General features: G+C 55.9%; 2 protein-coding genes across 11 annotated transcripts in view; both read left to right on the top strand.

The window, feature by feature from the left end:
* The window catches only part of ADGRE5 (adhesion G protein-coupled receptor E5), a 107311-nt gene that overhangs the window by 10548 nt on the left and 79140 nt on the right, over positions 1-17623 (top strand). The gene's annotated exons all lie outside the window — the stretch shown is intronic.
* Positions 1-17623, top strand: part of LOC101934762 (adhesion G protein-coupled receptor E2-like) — a 37075-nt gene that overhangs the window by 14778 nt on the left and 4674 nt on the right. Inside the window, exons 2-3 of one of the 3 annotated variants that reach the window (XM_065576178.1) lie at positions 8512-8568; positions 17295-17489. In XM_065576178.1, the coding sequence (XP_065432250.1) occupies positions 8557-8568; positions 17295-17489 (207 nt within the window). In that variant the 5' untranslated portion in view covers positions 8512-8556. Of the gene's footprint in view, positions 1-8511; positions 8569-16766; positions 17490-17623 lie in introns of those variants that run through there. The other 2 variants (XM_065576177.1, XM_065576176.1) reach the window with 2 other exon arrangements.

Genomic DNA, 17623 nt, shown 5'->3' with positions numbered 1-17623 from the left:
GGTCTGCGGGCCCCTGGGGCCGTGGCTGCTCAGCTGGGGGTGGGAACGCCATGGGTCCCTTGCAGACGGCTCCCAGCTGGTCCCAGCCAGCAGCTCCTGGGTTGGAATTTGAGCAGCAGCTGGTCTGGGCTCCTGCCTGCACACCAGGGATTGGGGTTCATGGACCCCCAGAAAGCCTAGAGAGAGATTGACCAGCCATGGCCGCCGGCCACCAGCCCCCAGCGCTGGGGGGACTTCGCTGGCATTTCTGGCCTCTTCTGGGAAGCGGCGCCCACTGCCGGGACCGCGTGTGCGTCAGGGGAAGGGGGACACCCCGGGGGCAGCAGATTCCAGAAGAAACCACAGCTGAGCTTGCCTGAGAAACGAAGCTCAAACTGTGCGGAGCTAAATCAACCCAGCTGTGCAGGCTGCCTCTGGGGAGCTGCAGGCCAAGAAATGGGGGCGGGGCCTTGGCCCCCATCCCAGCCCCCAAGGCTCTGTCATCTTAACCACTTGTGGACCCAGCGGGGTGGGCTAAGGGGGGAGCGCCGTCGGCATGCAGAGGAGAAGGCTGTTATCCTGCAGTGGGGCGGCTGCTGGGAGGGCCACTCAGTAAACAGATGGGGGGGGGTCAGTCACCCCTGTGCTAGCCTTGTGCATTGTGACAAGAGTCTGTGAGGGAAATCCTGCCCTCGGTGACCCCTGCATGTCCTTGCTCCCCTCCCGCCCCCCCATGGTGCTCTCTGTGCCCCTAATGGCCTCCCCCGGGTCTGCGCAAGGTGCAGCTGACTGAGCTGGGGCTAACAATTCAGTTTGACAATGCTGGATCTGGATGAGAGTTCGGCTTGTCCGCCGGTAGCTGGGCTGGCTCTGCCGGGTTGGAGTGTGTTCGTGCCAGCGCTGAGAGCGTTGTGTGCCTGTCACTCCAGTCAGTGGATTTGCCTGACACACGTGTGTGGGTGTGATTTTTCCATAGTCCATTCCCAGAGCAGCCCCCCACCCCCGTCAGCCCAGCCCCTCCCCCCTCGGGATGTGCTCCTGCCCCAGAGTTTGGGCCCAGGCTGACACCAGCCCAGATCCCTCCCTCCCGCCAGCAGCCTGGCTCTGCGGTGGCTCTGATCCAGAGCCCTAGGACGAGCGCACGTCTGTCCGGCATGGAGGAGGGCAGAGACGGGGACTGTCTGCACTTTCTCTGGGGCCGCAGCTGCAGGAGTCGGGCCCTTTCCATTGCGTCAGGGGGAGAATCACCCATTTGTCCTGAGATCATTTCTCAGCACCAGCCTCTGTTCCTCCAGCGCCCCGGAGGTGGGGGGCGGCTCTGATTCCACTCCCCAGCCTGACCTCAGGGGCGGGGCATTCTCGGGGCTGGGATGGTACCAATGGGGCTGTGTAAGGGGGGGTCTCTGACAGTCCGTGCAGGTAGGGGGGAGGGCACATCCCTCAATTACACCATTTCACCGCAGGGTTACTCCAGATTTACACCCCCACGTGGGATAGAAGAACTAAGAGCTTCTGTACAGGTGGCGGTAACTGGGCCTGGTTTACAATGGGGTGACTACTGGTGGAAGTGAGAGGAGACTATGCCCCCACCCTGCACCCCCCGGGCTGATGGTGCCAAGCGCCAGGGGTCGCTTGGGGATGAAAGGTCTGATCTGGGTGCTGCTTCCCCCCCGTACCCCCCAGGCACTCCAGGAGTTAACGTGGCCTCTCCTGTACCCAGGCTGTGGGTCAGATTCCTCCCTGGGGTGACCCCGCGCAGGCCTGCAGCCGGATCTGGGCGTGTCTCCTGGCCTCTGGGTCACTGCCCCTCACCCTGCTCCTCTCTTGTTCACCTCCCCACCCCCGTCTGCTAGGCAAGGGCCCAATCCTGCCCCCCAGCCCGCTCCCAAACTTTCCTTGCTCAGCTCCCCGCCCGCCCCCCAAACAGCCAGGGGCGTCTCTGCTGGGGGGTGGTGCGACACCCCGGCTCCCGCCAGCTACCCGGGACTCCAGGGGCAGCAGCAGCAGCAAGCCCTGGTTAAAGTGCTGGAGTATCATTATTGCAATCCTGGGCTGACCCAGCAGGGGGCGCTGTGGGGAGCGGGACGGGAGCTCTGCCTGTGGGATACTCAGGGGCGGGGGAGGACTGATTCCCTGCTAAGAGGGTTGCACTCGGGCTGGGGGGCGGGGCTGCATGGGGCACCCCAGTATGTACATCTGTACTTGTTCACAAACGTGAGCACACATCTGCACGTTTGTGTGCATGCCGGAGTGTGTGTGCATGTGAACACTAGCGTGTGCGGTGCATGTATCTAGCGTGTGGGTAATTATCCTCCTAAGACACTATGAAGACTCGGGGGACAATTGAGAGACCAGACCCAGCCCAGCATGGACACTGGCCTTGACGTGGGGCTGTGGTGCCCCCTAGTGGCTGAGGCTGTGCAGTGCCGCTCTGTGGACACAAAGGTTCGATGGGGGTGGGGGAAGATGTTGTGGGGCTGGCCTGGCCTTGGGGATCAGGTCCCCTGTACTCCAGTCTAGCCCATGATGGTGGAGACTAAAAATGGCTGGCAGGCATCGTATGAAATGAGTTTGGCCCTGCTTCCAAGCTGGGCATCGGGACTCCTGGGTTCCGTCCCAGCTCTGGGATGAGTGGAATGGGGTCTAGAGGTTAGAGTGGGGGCTGGGAGCCAGGACTCCTGGGTTCTATCCCCAGCTCGGAGGGGAGGGGATAGGGTCTAGTGGTTAGAGCAGGGGTAGGCGTCAGGACTCCTGGGTTCTATTCCTAGCTCTGCCCCTGCACCAATGGACCATCTCAGAAGAAAGGCCTCCAAGAGGCCAAGCCCTTCGCCTCGGGCGGGAGGGCGGGGGGTGTCCCAGCAGGGCTGGGGCTGCCTGGGAACAGGCCCTGCTGCTGCCCCTGTTCTAAAGAGCCCGAATAGCCAACACGTCCCCTCTCAGGGCAGGACTAAGATCTGGTCTACACTATGAGTTTAGATCGAATTTAGCAACATTAAATCAAATTAAGCCTGGACACGTCCACAAGACGAAGACCTTTTTTTTTACTTAAAGGGCCCTTTAAACCGGTTTCTTTACTCCACCTCCGACAAGGAGATTAGCGCTAAAATCGGCCTTTGCGGGTCGGATTTGGGGTAGTGTGGATGGAATTTGACGTTATTGGCCTCCAGGAGCTATCCCATAGTGCTTCATTGTGACCGCTCTGGACAGCACTCTCAACTCAGATGCACTGACCAGGTAGACAGGAAAAGCCCCGCGAACTTTTGAATTTCATTTCCTGTTTGCCCAGCGTGGAGAGCACAGGTGACCACGCAGAGCTCATCAGCACAGGTAACCATGATGGAGTCCCAGGATCGCAAAAGAGCTCCAGCATGGACCAAACGGGAGGTATGGGATCTGCTCGCCATATGGGGAGACGAATCAGTGCTAGCTGAACTCTGTATCAGTAAATGAAATGGCAAAATATTAGAAAAAGTCTCAAAGGCCATGAAGAACAGAGGCCATAACAGGGACGCACAGCAGTGCCGCGTGAAAATTAAGGAGCTAAGGCAAGCTTACGACAAAGCTAGAGAGGCAAACTGAAGGTCCGGGGCAGAGCCGCAAACATGCCGCTTCTACACGGAGCTGCATGCCATGCTAGGGGGTGCAGCCACCACTACCCCAACCATGTGCTTTGACTCTATCAATGGAGAATCACGTAACAGGGAAGTGGGTTCGGAGTATGAGGAAGATGATGATGAAGACAATGAAGATAGCTCACAGCAAGGAAGTGGAGAAACCGGTTTCCCCAACAGCCAGGATATGTTTATCACCCTGGACCTGGAACCAGTAACCCCCGAACACAGCAAACCCTGAGGGCTCACAAGGGACCTCTGGTGAGTGTACCTTTGTAAATATTACACATGATTTAAAAGTAGGCGTGTTTAATGATTAATTTGCCCTGGCAATAGCGGCCAGTACAGCTACTGGAAAAGTCTGTTAACGTGTATGGGGATGGAGCGGAAATCCTCCAGGGACATCTCCAGAAAGCTCTCCTTCATGTACTCCCAAAGCCTTTGCAAAAGGTTTCTGGGGAGGGCTGCCTTATCCCGTCCGCCATGGTAGGACACTTTACCACGCCAGGCCAGTAGCACGTAGTGTGGAATCATTGCATAACAAAGCATGGCAGCGTATGGCCCCGTTGTTTGCTGGCATGCAGACAACATCCACTCCTTATCTCTCTTTGTTATCTTCAGGAGAGTGATATCATTCACGGTCACCTGGTTGAAATGGGGTGATTTTATTAAGGGGACATTCAGAGGTGCCCATTCCTGCTCGGCTGAACATAAATGTTCCCTGCTGTTAGCCACACGGTGGGGGGGAGGGGTGAAGTGATCATCCCAGAGAATTGGTTGTGTTGGGGGGTAGTTGGGTTTGAGCTGCATGTTAACCCAGAAACCGCAGCCCCTCCTTTTACATTGCAAACCCATTTTAAATGGCCAACCCAATGGGTGCTTGGTATGGGAAAAAAGGGCGCTGCTGTTTGAAACCATTCCCACATGTTATGAAGGTTAAAAAAGCCAAAAGAATGTGGCTTACCATGGCTGCCTGCAAGCCGAATTCAGTTGCCCGGCACTGCGTGAGTGATCTCTCACACCAAACCGGCAGGCACTCAGTATAAGAGGAAAAATGCGACCTTGTAACAAAAGCACATGTGCTGTGTAATGTGAACAGCAAAATGTAACGTGAAAGAGTGTACCCATTGTTCTCTAAAATGTGTCTTTTTTAACCACCTCTCCCTTCTCCTCCACCACCTGCAAGTGTTTCTCCTTCGCAGAGGATAGTGAAGATTAGAAGGAGAAAACGGCGGACTCGGGATGTTATGTTCTCGGAGCTCCAGATGTCCTCCCATGCTGACAGAGCACAGCAGAATGCGTGGAGGCAGTCAATGTCAGAGTGCAAAAAAGCACAATATGAATGAGAGGAGAGGTGGCGGGCTGAATCGTGGGCTGAAGAGAGCAAGTGGCGGGCTGAAGAGGATAGGTGGCGTCAGTTTGCTGACAGAAGGCAAGAGTCGATACTCCAGCTGCTGGAGCATCAAACTGAAATGCTCCAGCGTATGGTTGAGCTGCAGGAAAAGCAGCAGGAGCAGAGACCACCGCTACAGCCCCTGTGTAACCAACAGCCCTCCTCCCCAAGTTCCAAAGCCTCCTCACCCAGATGCCCAAGAATGCGGTGGGGGGGCCTCCGGCCACCCAGCCACTCCACCCCAGATGATTGCCCAAGCATCAGAAGGCTGGCCTTCAATAAGTGTTAAAGTTTTAAAGTTTTAAACTGCAGTGTGTCCTTTTAATTCCCTCCCCCCCCACCCCTCCCGGGCTGCCTTGGCAGTTATCCCCCTAGTTGTGTGATGAATTAATAAAGAATGCATGAATGTGAAGTAACAATGACTTTATTGCCTCTGCAAGCGGTGCTCGAAAGGGGGAGGGGAGGGTGGTTAGTTTACAGGGAAGTAGAGTGAACCGGGGTGGGGGAGGGTTCATCAAGGAGAAACAAACAGAACTTTCACACCATAGCCTGGCCAGTCACAAAACTGGTTTTCAAAGCTTTTCTGATACGCACCGCGCCCTGCTGTACTCTTCTAACTGCTCTGGTGTCTGGCTGCACGTAATCAGCGGCCAGGCAATTTGCCTCAACCTCCCACCCCACCATAAATGTCTCCCCCTTACTCTCACAGATATTGTGGAGCGCACAGCAAGCAGCAATAGCAATGGGGATATTGGTTTCGCTGAGGTCTATCCGAGTCAGTAAACTGCGCCAGCGCGCTTTTAAACGTCCAAATGCACATTCTACCACCATTCAGCACTTGCTCAGCCGATAGCTGAACAGGTCCTGACTACTGTCCAGGCTGCCTGTGTATGGCTTCATGAGCCATGGCATTAAGGGGTAGGCTGGGTCCCCAAAGATAACTATAGGCATTTCAACATCCCCAACGGTTATTTTCTGCTCCGGGAAGAAAGTCCCTTCCTCCAGCTTTTGAAACAGACCTGTAAAATTCCTGAAGACGTGAGCATCATGTACCTTTCCCGGCCATCCCAAGTTGATGTTAGTGAAACGTCCCTTGTGATCCACTAGGGCTTGCAGCAGCATTGAAAAGTACCCCTTGCGGTTTATGTACTCGGTGGCTTAGTGCTCCGGTGACAAGATAGGGATATGGATTCCGTCTATCGCCCCACCACAGTTAGGGAATCCCATTGCAGCAAAGCCATCAACTATGACTCGCACGTTTCCCAGAGTCACTACCTTTGATAGCAGCAGGTCTTTGATTGCGTTGGCTACTTGGATCACAGCAGCCCTCACAGTAGATTTGCCCACTCCAAATTGATTCCTGACTGACCGGTAGCTGTCTGGCGTTGCAAGCTTCCACAGGGCTATCGCCACTCACTTCTCAACTGTGAGGGCTGCTCTCATCCTGGTATTCTTGTGCTTCAGGGCAGGGGAAAGCAAGTCACAAAGTTCCATGAAAGTGCCCTTACGCATGCGACAGTTTCGCAGCCACTGGGAATCGTCCCACACCTGCAACACGATGCGGTCCCACCAGTCTGTGCTTGTTTCCCGGGCCCAGAATCGGCATTCCACGGCATGAACCTCCCCCAGTATTTGCACATTGCTGGGGCCTGTACTTTGTGAGAGGTCTATGTCCATGTCAATTTCCTCATCACTCTCGTCGCCACGCTGCAATCTCTGCAATCGCCTCCACAGCCTGCTGTGCTTCCCCTTTGCACATCACCTTGGGCACTCGCCCCACGGGTCCTTTATCATCTGGTTCTTTGCACCCGCGTGTGGTTAATGACTCAGAGCAACAGGCTATAAATAAACACCAGCAGGAGGGGGCGGATCTGGGCCGATACCTGAGTGAAAAGCAGATCAACAGCAGCCTGTGTTGTCTTTTCACCCCATCCCCCCTTGGTGCTTCCCCTTTCCAAGTGGGTTTGTCCATTGCATGGACGTACTGGGTGACCTTGGGTAAGTCATTACCCCTCGCTGTGCCTCAGTTTACCCATCCTCCCTTTGCCTATTGCCATGAGCCTTTTGGGTCACAGACTGGCTCACTGTGTGTCTGTGCAGCACCGAGCGTGATTTGGCCCTGATCTCAGTCGGCTCTGGGCAGCACCTGGCACAATGGGCAGGGCCGGATTTCCGATTACATTAGGGAGGGTCAAAGTGAAGGAATGCAGATTTCTGATTAGGCGCAGCAGGCATGTGCCTACGGACGCCGGCATTCTAGGGGGCACCTAAAAATTAACATTTTGCCACTCTCGGGTCCCAGCAGGGGGCAGGGCCGGCGGAGGGGAAGACAGCCCCACACAGCCCTGCTGCTGGAGCGCTCCTTGCTACACCCGGCAGACAGCGTCACCTCCCAGGGGGGCCAGTGAGTGCGGGCCTGGGGCAGGGCTTGGGAGATTGGGTCTCTGGGGGAGTTCATGGGGCAGCTCTGGGCAGAGGGGTGGGGGGCGATGGGCAGTGGGTGGAGGGGGTCGCTGGGCAGCAGGGCACCTAAAAATTAAAAGTGGTGGGGTTCCCCCATCGCCCACAGTAGTTAAGAGCTTCCGGGCAGCAGGGGAACCCTGCAGTTCTCAGACGCCTCCAGGTGACCGAGCCCCCGGAGCTCCAAGCCGGGGGGGGGGGGGGGACAACCACCAAGCCCCTGTGCCTAGGGGCACCCTAAGTGTAAATCTGGCCCTGACAATGGGGGCTCCTGGTCTTTGTTGCTAATACACACAATAAAAGACCCAGTTGCCCTGGCCAGAAGTCCAGTTCCCAACTGGAACCAGTTAAAAATATGAACAGGGATCCCAGCTGGGGCTGATATACCAGAGCACCAGGTGTCTGAATCTTTAATTCCACCGTCGGCAGGGCACTGACTGGCCATTGGCCCGGGATTGGCAGGCAGCGCTGTAACAAGGGCGCGCAAAGCTGAGAGGCGCAGAAAAAGACAAATTAAGTTTTGTAATTCTTATTATCTTATGAAAAATTATAATCACATAATATGCACATTGCGTCATGACAAATGTACAATGGAAACGGAAAAGAAATAGAATAGACCCTACAGTAATTATAAAGCATTGGTTCTCTAACGGGGGGTCATGACCCAGTTATGCGGGGGGTTGCGAGCCCCGACCCCAATGCGCGGCTGCAAGTTGCAAGCCCTGACCCTTGCACCGGGCTGTGAGCCCTGACTGCGACCCCCACAGTTCATGATGCACTATGATGCACACCTTATATGTATTGGTTGATTTTGTACGCGGATCTTATGATTAAAATAAATAAACGTTCTAGTATCATTATTATTCTTATTATTTACGTATTTTTCTTTTTTTTTACAAAGTAACTACTATGAAATTATATGGAGAGGGGAGGGCGCAATTTTATATTCTTGCCTCGGGCGCAAAAATAGCAGGGCTCTGTTGGCAGGACGGGGGCGGCTGGGGGTGTGTGCAGCTGAGTGGCGGTTATCATCTGCCCATGATGCCTTACCCTGTCTCTGCCTTCCAGGGCTCTGCATCGCCCTGTACCTGTGGGGCACCGTGGCCCAGAATCATGGCATACAAGGTAAGGCTGACTCCTCCTGGCTAACCTTCCCCAGCGCTCCCGGCTGCCCGGGGTCTCCGGCCTCCGCCCCCTCCGGTCCCTTTCCCTTGTGGGAGGAGAGCAGAGTCAGGTCTGGTGAGCCGGGAGCAGCACCTTGGCGTGGGCGTCTTGGGGTGGGTTTATAGAGCACGGTGGGTGTGTGCAGGGGAGAGGAGAAGGCCCCTGTGTAGCCCTCCCCTTCCCTTCCCTGCCCCATGGCCAGCAGAGAATAGAAACTGGGGCCCAGGGCTCTACACTGGGGGCTGGAGTGAGGGCAGATCCAGGCAGGAATTTCCCAAGGACCCATTTTTTACCAGAAAATGCTGATTCGGTTCAGCGGAGGCATCGGCAGCCCAGCCCCGTTCGTTCCCCTGCGGGACCCGAGCGGGACGGGGGGGCTGGGGCCTGCTGTCCCCACTCCGGGGCCGCCGCGGGATAGCACCAGCTGGGCAGCAGCCCAGACGCGACTGGCCAGGGGCTGGGCGCAGCGTGCGCGCTGCTGGGTCCCCGCAGCAGGCCCCGGCTCGGGGGGTTCGGGGGCACCAGAGCCGCAGCCGCCGAGCTTGGCCATCGGCCGCTTCCTCCCCCGCGGCAGTGGGAGCTGCAGCAGCGGCTGCTCCCGAGTCCCACTGCCCGGGGGGAGAACAGCCGCCGCCTGGCACCGCGGGCCGCCCCCCTCCTCTCCCTACCACCCGACTGAGTCCTGCCTGCTCGGGACCAGGCCGGACTCTCACTCACCCCGGCCCCGCGCTCCCTCTGAGTCTCCCGGGCCTCCCTCCAGCGCTTGCGGAGGAAGGGTTTTTTTTTTGTTTTTTTGTTTTTGGCAACGCCCCCCCCCTCCCCGCGTCACCCTCCCCCCCCGCGTCCCGATATTTGACTTGGGTGATCTGGTCACCCTACTCTGGCTGTTCTCATCATCCATAGGAATGTCCAGTCGCTCCTTGAATCTTGCTAAATTCTTGACCTCACTGACTCCTGCACAAAACAACATTTCCTTGGCTCAGTTTTGAATTTCCCCTCTTCTCACTGCCCTGACTGGCCCTTGCTCTCGTGTTATGAGATGGGAAGAACAGAAGCTCCCCATCTCCCTTCTCTATTTGGGATTTGGGAAGAGTCAAAATGTAAGCGGAGGAATGTTCCTGCTATTGTGGGGAACTTTCCGGGCATCTGCACTCCCCCGGTGAAGTGGGCTAGCGAAAGGATCTGAGTCCTCGCTCCCACCTCCTTTACCCAGAAGCCTCCCTGCCCTTGAGGACTCCCCTTCCACTCTCCTGTCTGGCAGAATCCTCGTAACCCCAACAAGTCTGGGCCCAGGATTCCTGGGGGGCTCGACCTCCAACCCTGCTGTGGTCACCTAGGACAGGGGCTAGGGTGTCCCCACTCCAGGGTACTCTCTCTGCACTGGGCACCTCCCTGACCCACTGATCATTTCATACAATTTAAAGCAAATACAAGTTGTTTAATAAACCATTAATTTAAAAAAAGAATAAGGAAAATGGGAAAGGTTAAAGGAAAACACATCACCCTGCTTTGAGGCAGGGAACATCACAAACAGTGTCTCTGGACATCAGAGCAATTCACAGTCTGTTCCTTGTAGGTCCCAGGTCTCCTTTTCGGGCCTTGGCAGTGCTGCAGGGATGCTGCGGGTTGGACACTTGCAATGGTGGTGGCCACACACCTCCAGGTTTGGGTGGTGGGACCCTTCTTCCCAGCGTCAGCCCCAGTTGGGTTAAGATCCCCCTCCCAGTCTGGCCTGCAAGGGCCCTTGGCTGGGGCTGTCTTTCTGTGCTGGGCCTCTGTGCCCAAGGTCCCCCCTTGGCTGGCCCCAGTTGCTCACCACACCTGGCTCTGTGGCTGCAGCTCTGCTCCCAGCACCGGATCTGCTCTCCCTGGGCGGCGTCTCTTGCTCTGCTCCTAACTCTGATCTGCTTCCTGGGTTGCTTTTCTGTCCCCTCTGGATCTGGCCCAGCTCTGCTCCCCAGCTCAGCGTGGGCCCCGGCTCTCTCCTTAGCTCGGCCCCACGCTGACTGACCCAGGCAATTCCAGCTCGCACGGAGGACGGGACTCCTCTGTCCTCTTGACTCCCTGATTAGCCTGTCCGCCCTGTCAATCAGTCTCCGAGGCTGAGGCTGACCTGGCGCATTGGCCTCTCCCCATTCTTTCAGTGCTGGGAGCAGCCAACCAAAGCGCCCCCACTGAATGTTAGTAAGGGGGCGACACTCCCCTTACATCCCCCCTTGCTAAAATTCTGCCACAGCCACAATATTCACACCAGTACATCCTGGTCCCATGGCAACAACAGAAACCCACATCACGTTATATCACAAACCCATTAACAATTATCAAAAGAACATTTAACATATTTAACATTCCACATCCACTTCTTCATACTATACATAACTGTATTCATTAAAACACTCATAGAACCAATAACATAATCATCTGTAAGTTTACCAGGCAGTACACCCTCATTAGCTCGCTGGGACCTTCTTAAGACTGGTGGTTCTAGGGTTACCATTCGTCCGGATTTACCCGGACATGTCCTCCTTTTTGTGCTAAAAATAGCGTCCGGGGGGAATTTGTAAATCACTCAAAATGTCCGGGATTTCCCCCCTCCCCGGCAGAGCAGAGCGAGCGGCTGGGAGGGCTGCAGGAAAGTCCCGGGCTGGACTCCGGAGCAGCTGTAGAGGAGCTCCGCCCTGCATTCTGAGCCGGCAGCTCTCCGCTGCAGCCCGGCTCCGGCAGCACTGTGCAGGGCCAGGGACCGGGTTTTGTTGTGCTGGGGAGCGCAGCCACGTGTCCGGCTCGCACAGAGCCCAACACCCTGTTCTGAGCAGCAGGGTAAGGGGGCCAGGGGGCAGGAGAAGGGGCAGGGAGGTTCTGGAGGGGGCAGTCAAGAAATGGGGGGGGGGGGTCGGGAGTTCAGGGGGGGGCTTTTTGGGGGGAGTGGAGAAAGTTTTGGGCAGTCAGGGTACAGGTAGGGGGTAGGGTCCTGGGGGGCAGTTGGGGGGGGTCTTAGGAGGGGGCAGTTAGGGGACAAGGCACAGGGAGTCTTAGGTAGGGGGTGGGGTTCTGGAGGGCAGTTAGGAGCAGGGGTCCCAGGAGGGGGCAGTCAGGGGACAAGGAGCGGGGGGGTGGGGGGCTGGGAGTTCTGGGGGAGAGCTGTCAGGGGGCAGGAGTGGGGAGAGGGATCGGAGCAGTCAGGGGACAGGGAGCAGAGGGGTTTAGATGGGTTGGGAGTTCTGGGGGGGGCTGTCAGGGGGTGGGGAGTGGTTGGATGGGGCGTGGGAGTCCCAGGGGTCTGTCTGGGGGTGGGGGTGTGGATAAGGGTTGGGGCAGTCAGGGGACAAGAGGCAGGGAAGCTTAGATAGGGGGTGGAGTCCTGGGGGGCAGTTAGGGGCAGGGGTCCCAGGAGGGGGTAGTCAGGGGACAAGGAACGGGGGGAGGGTTGGGGGTTCTGGGGGGGCGGGAAGTGGGAGGGGCAGGGGCGGGGCTAGGGCGGGGCTCCTCCCGTCCTCTTTTTTGCTTGCTGAAATATGGTAACCCTAGGTGGTTCGTTACCCATATTTTCTATTTCCCTGTCCTTGGGTAATACTGGGTCAGTTTGAGGGATCTGGCCATTCTCGTTAGGGTTTGGGTTTACCCCACTGGTTTCAGTCTCCTCAGGAAATGCTGCCTACGAGCCCTGGTCAGACTAATAGTCCAACGCTTTAGTTGGTCCCTATGTACTACTCTCTCAGGACCTCCTTGTTCAGGCTGGTTAGCGTACCCTGGCAGTTCGGGATTGTTGTTGGCTCCCATTTGTCCTTTATTTTATTTCATCTTCAGTGTCTATGGCTACGAACTGGTACACAGTCACCAGATCTGATGAGAGCCCCACTGGACTTGCGATCATAAGTCCTTTTCCCACTTTGGGCTGACTTTAGTTGTACTGAGAGCAACTCTCCAGCCTGTCGTGGTGACTTTTGACCTGGTCATCGTAATTGGTCACCTCATCCTTAGAAAAGACTTCTTGATGCTTCTCTGGCAATGCCCTTATGTTAGCCACCTGTGCAGGAATCAGCCCTTGGCGTGCCACTGGAACTGGCAGTCTCCCACTACATCATTCTTGAGGAAAGGTAACTCCTCCTCCCTTCTCCCTTGTCACCTGCAGCTCATTTCCATTCTCCCCAAATGTTACCTTCACCTGAGGGATCACCTCCTCAGGTTGCAACTCCATAGCCGTCATGCTTGAGTTTAGAAGACTCACTGGTACTCTTCCTTTGATGGCACTAGTCAGTACATTGGCTGGCTGGAGCCCATTAGGTAGGTTTGACCCAGATGTAGGCTCTACAAGAGCTCGATATCTATTGGCATTTCCTGGTACACAGCAGTGTTCATCAAGGACCGTCCCTCTCCAAGGAGGAATAATGGTCTTCCGTTTTCTGCCCTCTTTAACATTTCCAATCTGCCTTGTGGGGTCCAGGGAATGACTCTGCCTCTCCACTCAGGCCAGTACTCTACTCAGCACGGCATTCTTCGTAGAGTGCTCGTGGCGGTTCATCCTCCTGGTTCCTTCTCCTGTAAGAGTAGCTTCTTCAGCTCACTAATGATGTCATTCCTAGAATCCCTGGGACTCCTTCTCCCGTATGGCTCCCTTTTGAGGCTTTGTCTTTCAAGATGAAGATGCATTTTCCTGGCAGTGTCTGGCTCATATACTCTATGTCTTCTTCAAGGCACCCCACCACTGGGATTGCCAGTCCATTAACAGCTGTTAGTCGTACAAACTGTGTGCTGTGCATGGTCAGCTCCTTGTCCTTTAAATATTTTTGAAAATGCGACTCAGTAATGGTTGTGAATTCTGAACCAGTATCTAACAAACATCTGGTTTTCACCCTGCTATACATACTTCAGCAGTTAGACAGTCTCCAAATGCTCGTGTACAGAAGTCGATAGATATGCTGGCACTGCCCACGTTCCTCTCAACACTGTATGCAGAGGGATTTTCCACGAAGACAGGCCTAGGAATCCTTCTGCCACTGCTTGGCCTTCTACTGTCGATGGACCACTCGCTCCTGGTGCCCCATTGGTTTCGAGTGCTTGGGTCTCTGTTCTCCTTCTCAGTGGACATTCTCGGCTAGTATGTCCTGGCCTTTCACAAGTGTAACAAATGTATCTTCCCAGCTCGTCCTTCGGTGGGGCTCTTCGGGATCCAGGTGCCCTTGGAGACTTTGGCATACTAATGGGATTTTTTTCTTTCATCAACTCGGTCATCACTTTCAGCATCTCCCCCTGTTGGACCGCCAGTTTTTGGACAGCTTCACTTAAGCTTTCCAATGTTATCTCTGTTTGCGGGAGGGCCTTTTCCCCAGCAGCTGCATTCACTAGGCCCCCACTTCGTGTACGGGGGTTAGGCTTGGCTGTCTCTGCCACAGGAACTTCCTCTTCTTCTGACCACATAATGGCAGCCTGCATGAGTTCGTGGAACTTCTTACTGGGCTCTTCTTTAAACCTCCTCTTCATTTCACGTCGGAGGGAGTCGTCCCGGAGCCCCAGCACCGACTGCTCTTTTAGAATCATATCTGGGTCTGGAACTCGTCAAGGGCATCGCCGCTCCACTTTGCTCATTCTCTCCTGGAGGTCATACGCGTATGCCCAGATAGTTTCACCGGGCTCCTGCTTTCTCTCAAAGAACTCCTCCTTTAGTAGTACTCCTTTAGCTAGGGCAAACCCACGGTTACGGGGCAAAATAATCCCCGGGGTTTAGCCAGGAACGGAGGCTGTCTACCCCCCTTCTCTAGTTTAGTGTTTGTTTTATTTAGGAGACGTTCTTATTAAAGGGGGAGGAATATGTTGTGTATTTGGGTGTCGTAGTAATAGAATCTTGTGTTGCTATGGCAACTGAATTAGATTATTAGGGGATACCCAGTCAGTTTTGGCTCGTTTTTGGTTAGTTCAGTGTGTGGCAATAAATGGCTGCTCCAAGGTTTACAGCTCTCTGTGTCTCCAGTGATTTCTTCCTAAAACTGTTGCCCCCAAGGATATAACAAAAATGGATTGTTAAAAAAAATCTCTGGTTTAAAAATCATATCTCATGACTTTTTTGCAGTCTGGCTCACGGTTTGGGGCTTTTATTGGTTGGCGTTGGCGATGCTGTTAATGCACGGCCACTGAGCTTACCCAGGATCTCTGAAACAAACCCGCATGCCTGGAGGGTGAAACTAACCAGGTTGCCCTGAGGTCTCGCTCTTCCTCTGCACCACACCGGGGCAAAGTGTCTGTTCTGACTCCCAGCCTGTCACGGGAAAGAGAGAGAAGGGGAGTCTGAGACAGAGCTGCTGGAGCACGGCCCAAGGGAAGGATCCGTGAGCGCTCTTGACTCTCCCCACTGATTGACATGTTTGCTGATGTCCAGGCGAAGGGGATTTTAGACACAAGGATTTCTGTGAGAAGCAAAAGCATTATGGATAAATATCAGGGAGCGCTTAGTGGCCGGAACGAGTGCGTCTCTGCATGCACAAGCCAGGTCCCTAGGTAGAAAACCCAGCTCCCTGCATGGGGTCAGTGACCCCGCTGCACCATGGAGCCCCGACATCCCCCTTGCCCAGCAGCTGGCGCTACCCACATTGACAGCCTGGCAGGTGCACGGCGCTCCAGTGTTTGGCTAGATCACGGCAGGGCTCTCTGTGCCCGGGCAGGGCGGGGCCCGTCTGTCAGATCAGACTCTCCACAGTGGTGAAAGGCCCAGGAGCAGGTGAGCACAGTACAATCCCCACTGTTTGGGGACAGATTGGTGAACCGCTGGGTGGCGACTCCAGCTGGGGCTATGCTGGGGGTCAGGCTGGGCGGGTCTCTTCCAGCTTCGGCTTCCACAGGCGGATCGGCAGCGAGTGTCGAGCTGGCATCATCCGTCTGAGGGCTCAGTGGATTCGCCCTTCGGGGCCCTGAGCCTGGGGGTCACAGCAGGGTCCAGGAATGGACGTTGTCGGGCTGCTCCTCACTGCGCAGTGTTAGGAATAGGGGGATCCCCCGGATCTAGCTGGCTTCCAGACAACCTGTTTACCAGCCGTGCAGGGCCTGGCCGCATGTGGGGGTCTGCGGGATTCTGCCATCGACCCCCGTGAGCGCCACCAGAGAGCAAAGAAACTAGTTTAAAGGGACAGCACCCAATTCCCCTGCACTCTCCTGGGCACAGCCCACCGACCCTTCTCCTAGTGCTCCATGGGAGGGGCGGGGCTGGGTCTATCCCGAACGGGGAGGGGACCCATCGGGCTGGGGTCTGTAACGTTGAGCGTGGCGCCCCGTTCTGACGACTAGCTCCTGTTCAGCACCTCCTTTCTACTCTTCCACCATTGCAGCTCCCAGAGTCGCAGCTACCCTGTGTCTCGGCCGTCCGGCCAGGTCACGCTGTGATCCCCATTCTGGGGGAGCCTTTCAAAGTCAGACCCCTCTCTCCTATGCCTGCTAGTGAAACCCTTCCTCCGGGGCCCCTAGCCCCCCCTCAGGGATCCCTAGCCCCCCTTGCCTCAGGCCCCCACCACTAGGCCCAGCCCTCGGGCTCTATAGAAACCCCACCTGTCCCCTCCCAGGCGAGCTTCCTTCTAGGTAGCGCCCTGCACACAGCCTAAGTCACTTCCCCTTTGCAGCTTAACTGGCTGATCGGGGCCCCCACCTTAACCCTGCTCTGTCAGGGCTGGTGCAGGGAGGGGATCGCAGGGTCCTGGTCTGGAAAAGGTTGGGCCCCCAATCTGGGGGGTGGGAGAGGGTTTGTGCCACAGGGATTTGGGCACTGCAAATAGCAGGGAATAAAGGAGAATTGAACGGGGGGGGTTAGATGGAGCAGACAGATTGACCGACAGACCACGCCCCCTGCAATCGGTGGGGGGAGCCCCCATGGTCATTCGCCCTCCGTGCACCCCCAGCTGTGTGTGACCCCCTTCCCCGCACGGGCAGGAAGGGGGGGAGTTTTGTAGCAGCCGCATGTTAAACTATTGGCATCACAGGACTGGCAGGTGGACAGAGAGCAGCCATCAGGGCTGGGAAGAGAAGGGGATTTTCCCCCAGGCAGGAGTGAGTTGAGATGAAAATCTGATATAAAAGCTCTAACGTCTGCTCCTCTCTTCCCATCGCTCTAAGGCCCCAGCAATAACTCCAGTGCTGAGTACGAGGAAATCGAAGAGAGTTTCTCTCCATGGGTACGTTTGAATCCATCCTTCATTAGTTGAGGATTTTGCCCTGTGTTTTTTATCACCAATATGGAAATTCCCAGACAAAAACCTTTGCTGTTAGTATTATGGTGACCCCTATAAACCCCATCCCAGATAAGGGCAATCCTGTGTTTATTCCTTTCATTGCTGGGACTCGATCCTCCTCGTCCTTCTAGTAGAGCGGCTAAAAAACAGGAGGACGAGGCTCTCTGCGTCTACTGGAAAGTAGTGGCCAAGAGCGGCAGCTGGTCTCCGGACGGCTGCACCGCCGTGCACACGAACAGCACTCACACCAACTGCAGCTGTGACCATCTCTCCAGCTTCGCCGTCCTAATGGCTCCCACCACAGTGACGGTATCTCACCGTGAGACTCAGATCACAGGGCAGGACCCTGAGCTCCGCACTCAGCCGTGGACAAAGCTCTCCATGGAGCCACTGGAGGCTTTGCTGGGGAAAAGGCTGAGTCGGAGCCGAGGGGGCTGGGCTGGGGTCACTGGTGATTGTCCCTTTGCTGTGTTACAGGAGAGTTACCCACTGACCATCATCAAATACGTGGGACTGACTCTGTCACTGCTGTGCCTCTTGCTCGCCATCCTCACCTTCCTCCTGTGCCGCTCCATCCGCAACGTCAGCACCTCCCTCCATCTGCAGCTCTGCCTCTGCCTCTGTGTGTTCCACGGGTTCATCTTCAACCTGATGCCCCGCAGCCGCAATCAGGTACGGCCCGATTCTCCCCTGCTCTGTTCCTCCACTCGCAGCAGGGCCGGGCCATGTGGCTTTGAACCCCTTTGTGCTCCCTGGATTCTGGGCTGTGCAGGGCACAGGGGGGATTCCGGGTGATGTTTCCAGCC

Source organism: Chrysemys picta, chromosome 22 (assembly GCF_011386835.1).
Source record: "Chrysemys picta bellii isolate R12L10 chromosome 22, ASM1138683v2, whole genome shotgun sequence".
NCBI classification, from domain to species: domain Eukaryota; kingdom Metazoa; phylum Chordata; order Testudines; family Emydidae; genus Chrysemys; species Chrysemys picta.
Note: the sequence above shows the minus strand (reverse complement) of the source record. Positions and strands in the feature narration are given on the sequence as shown.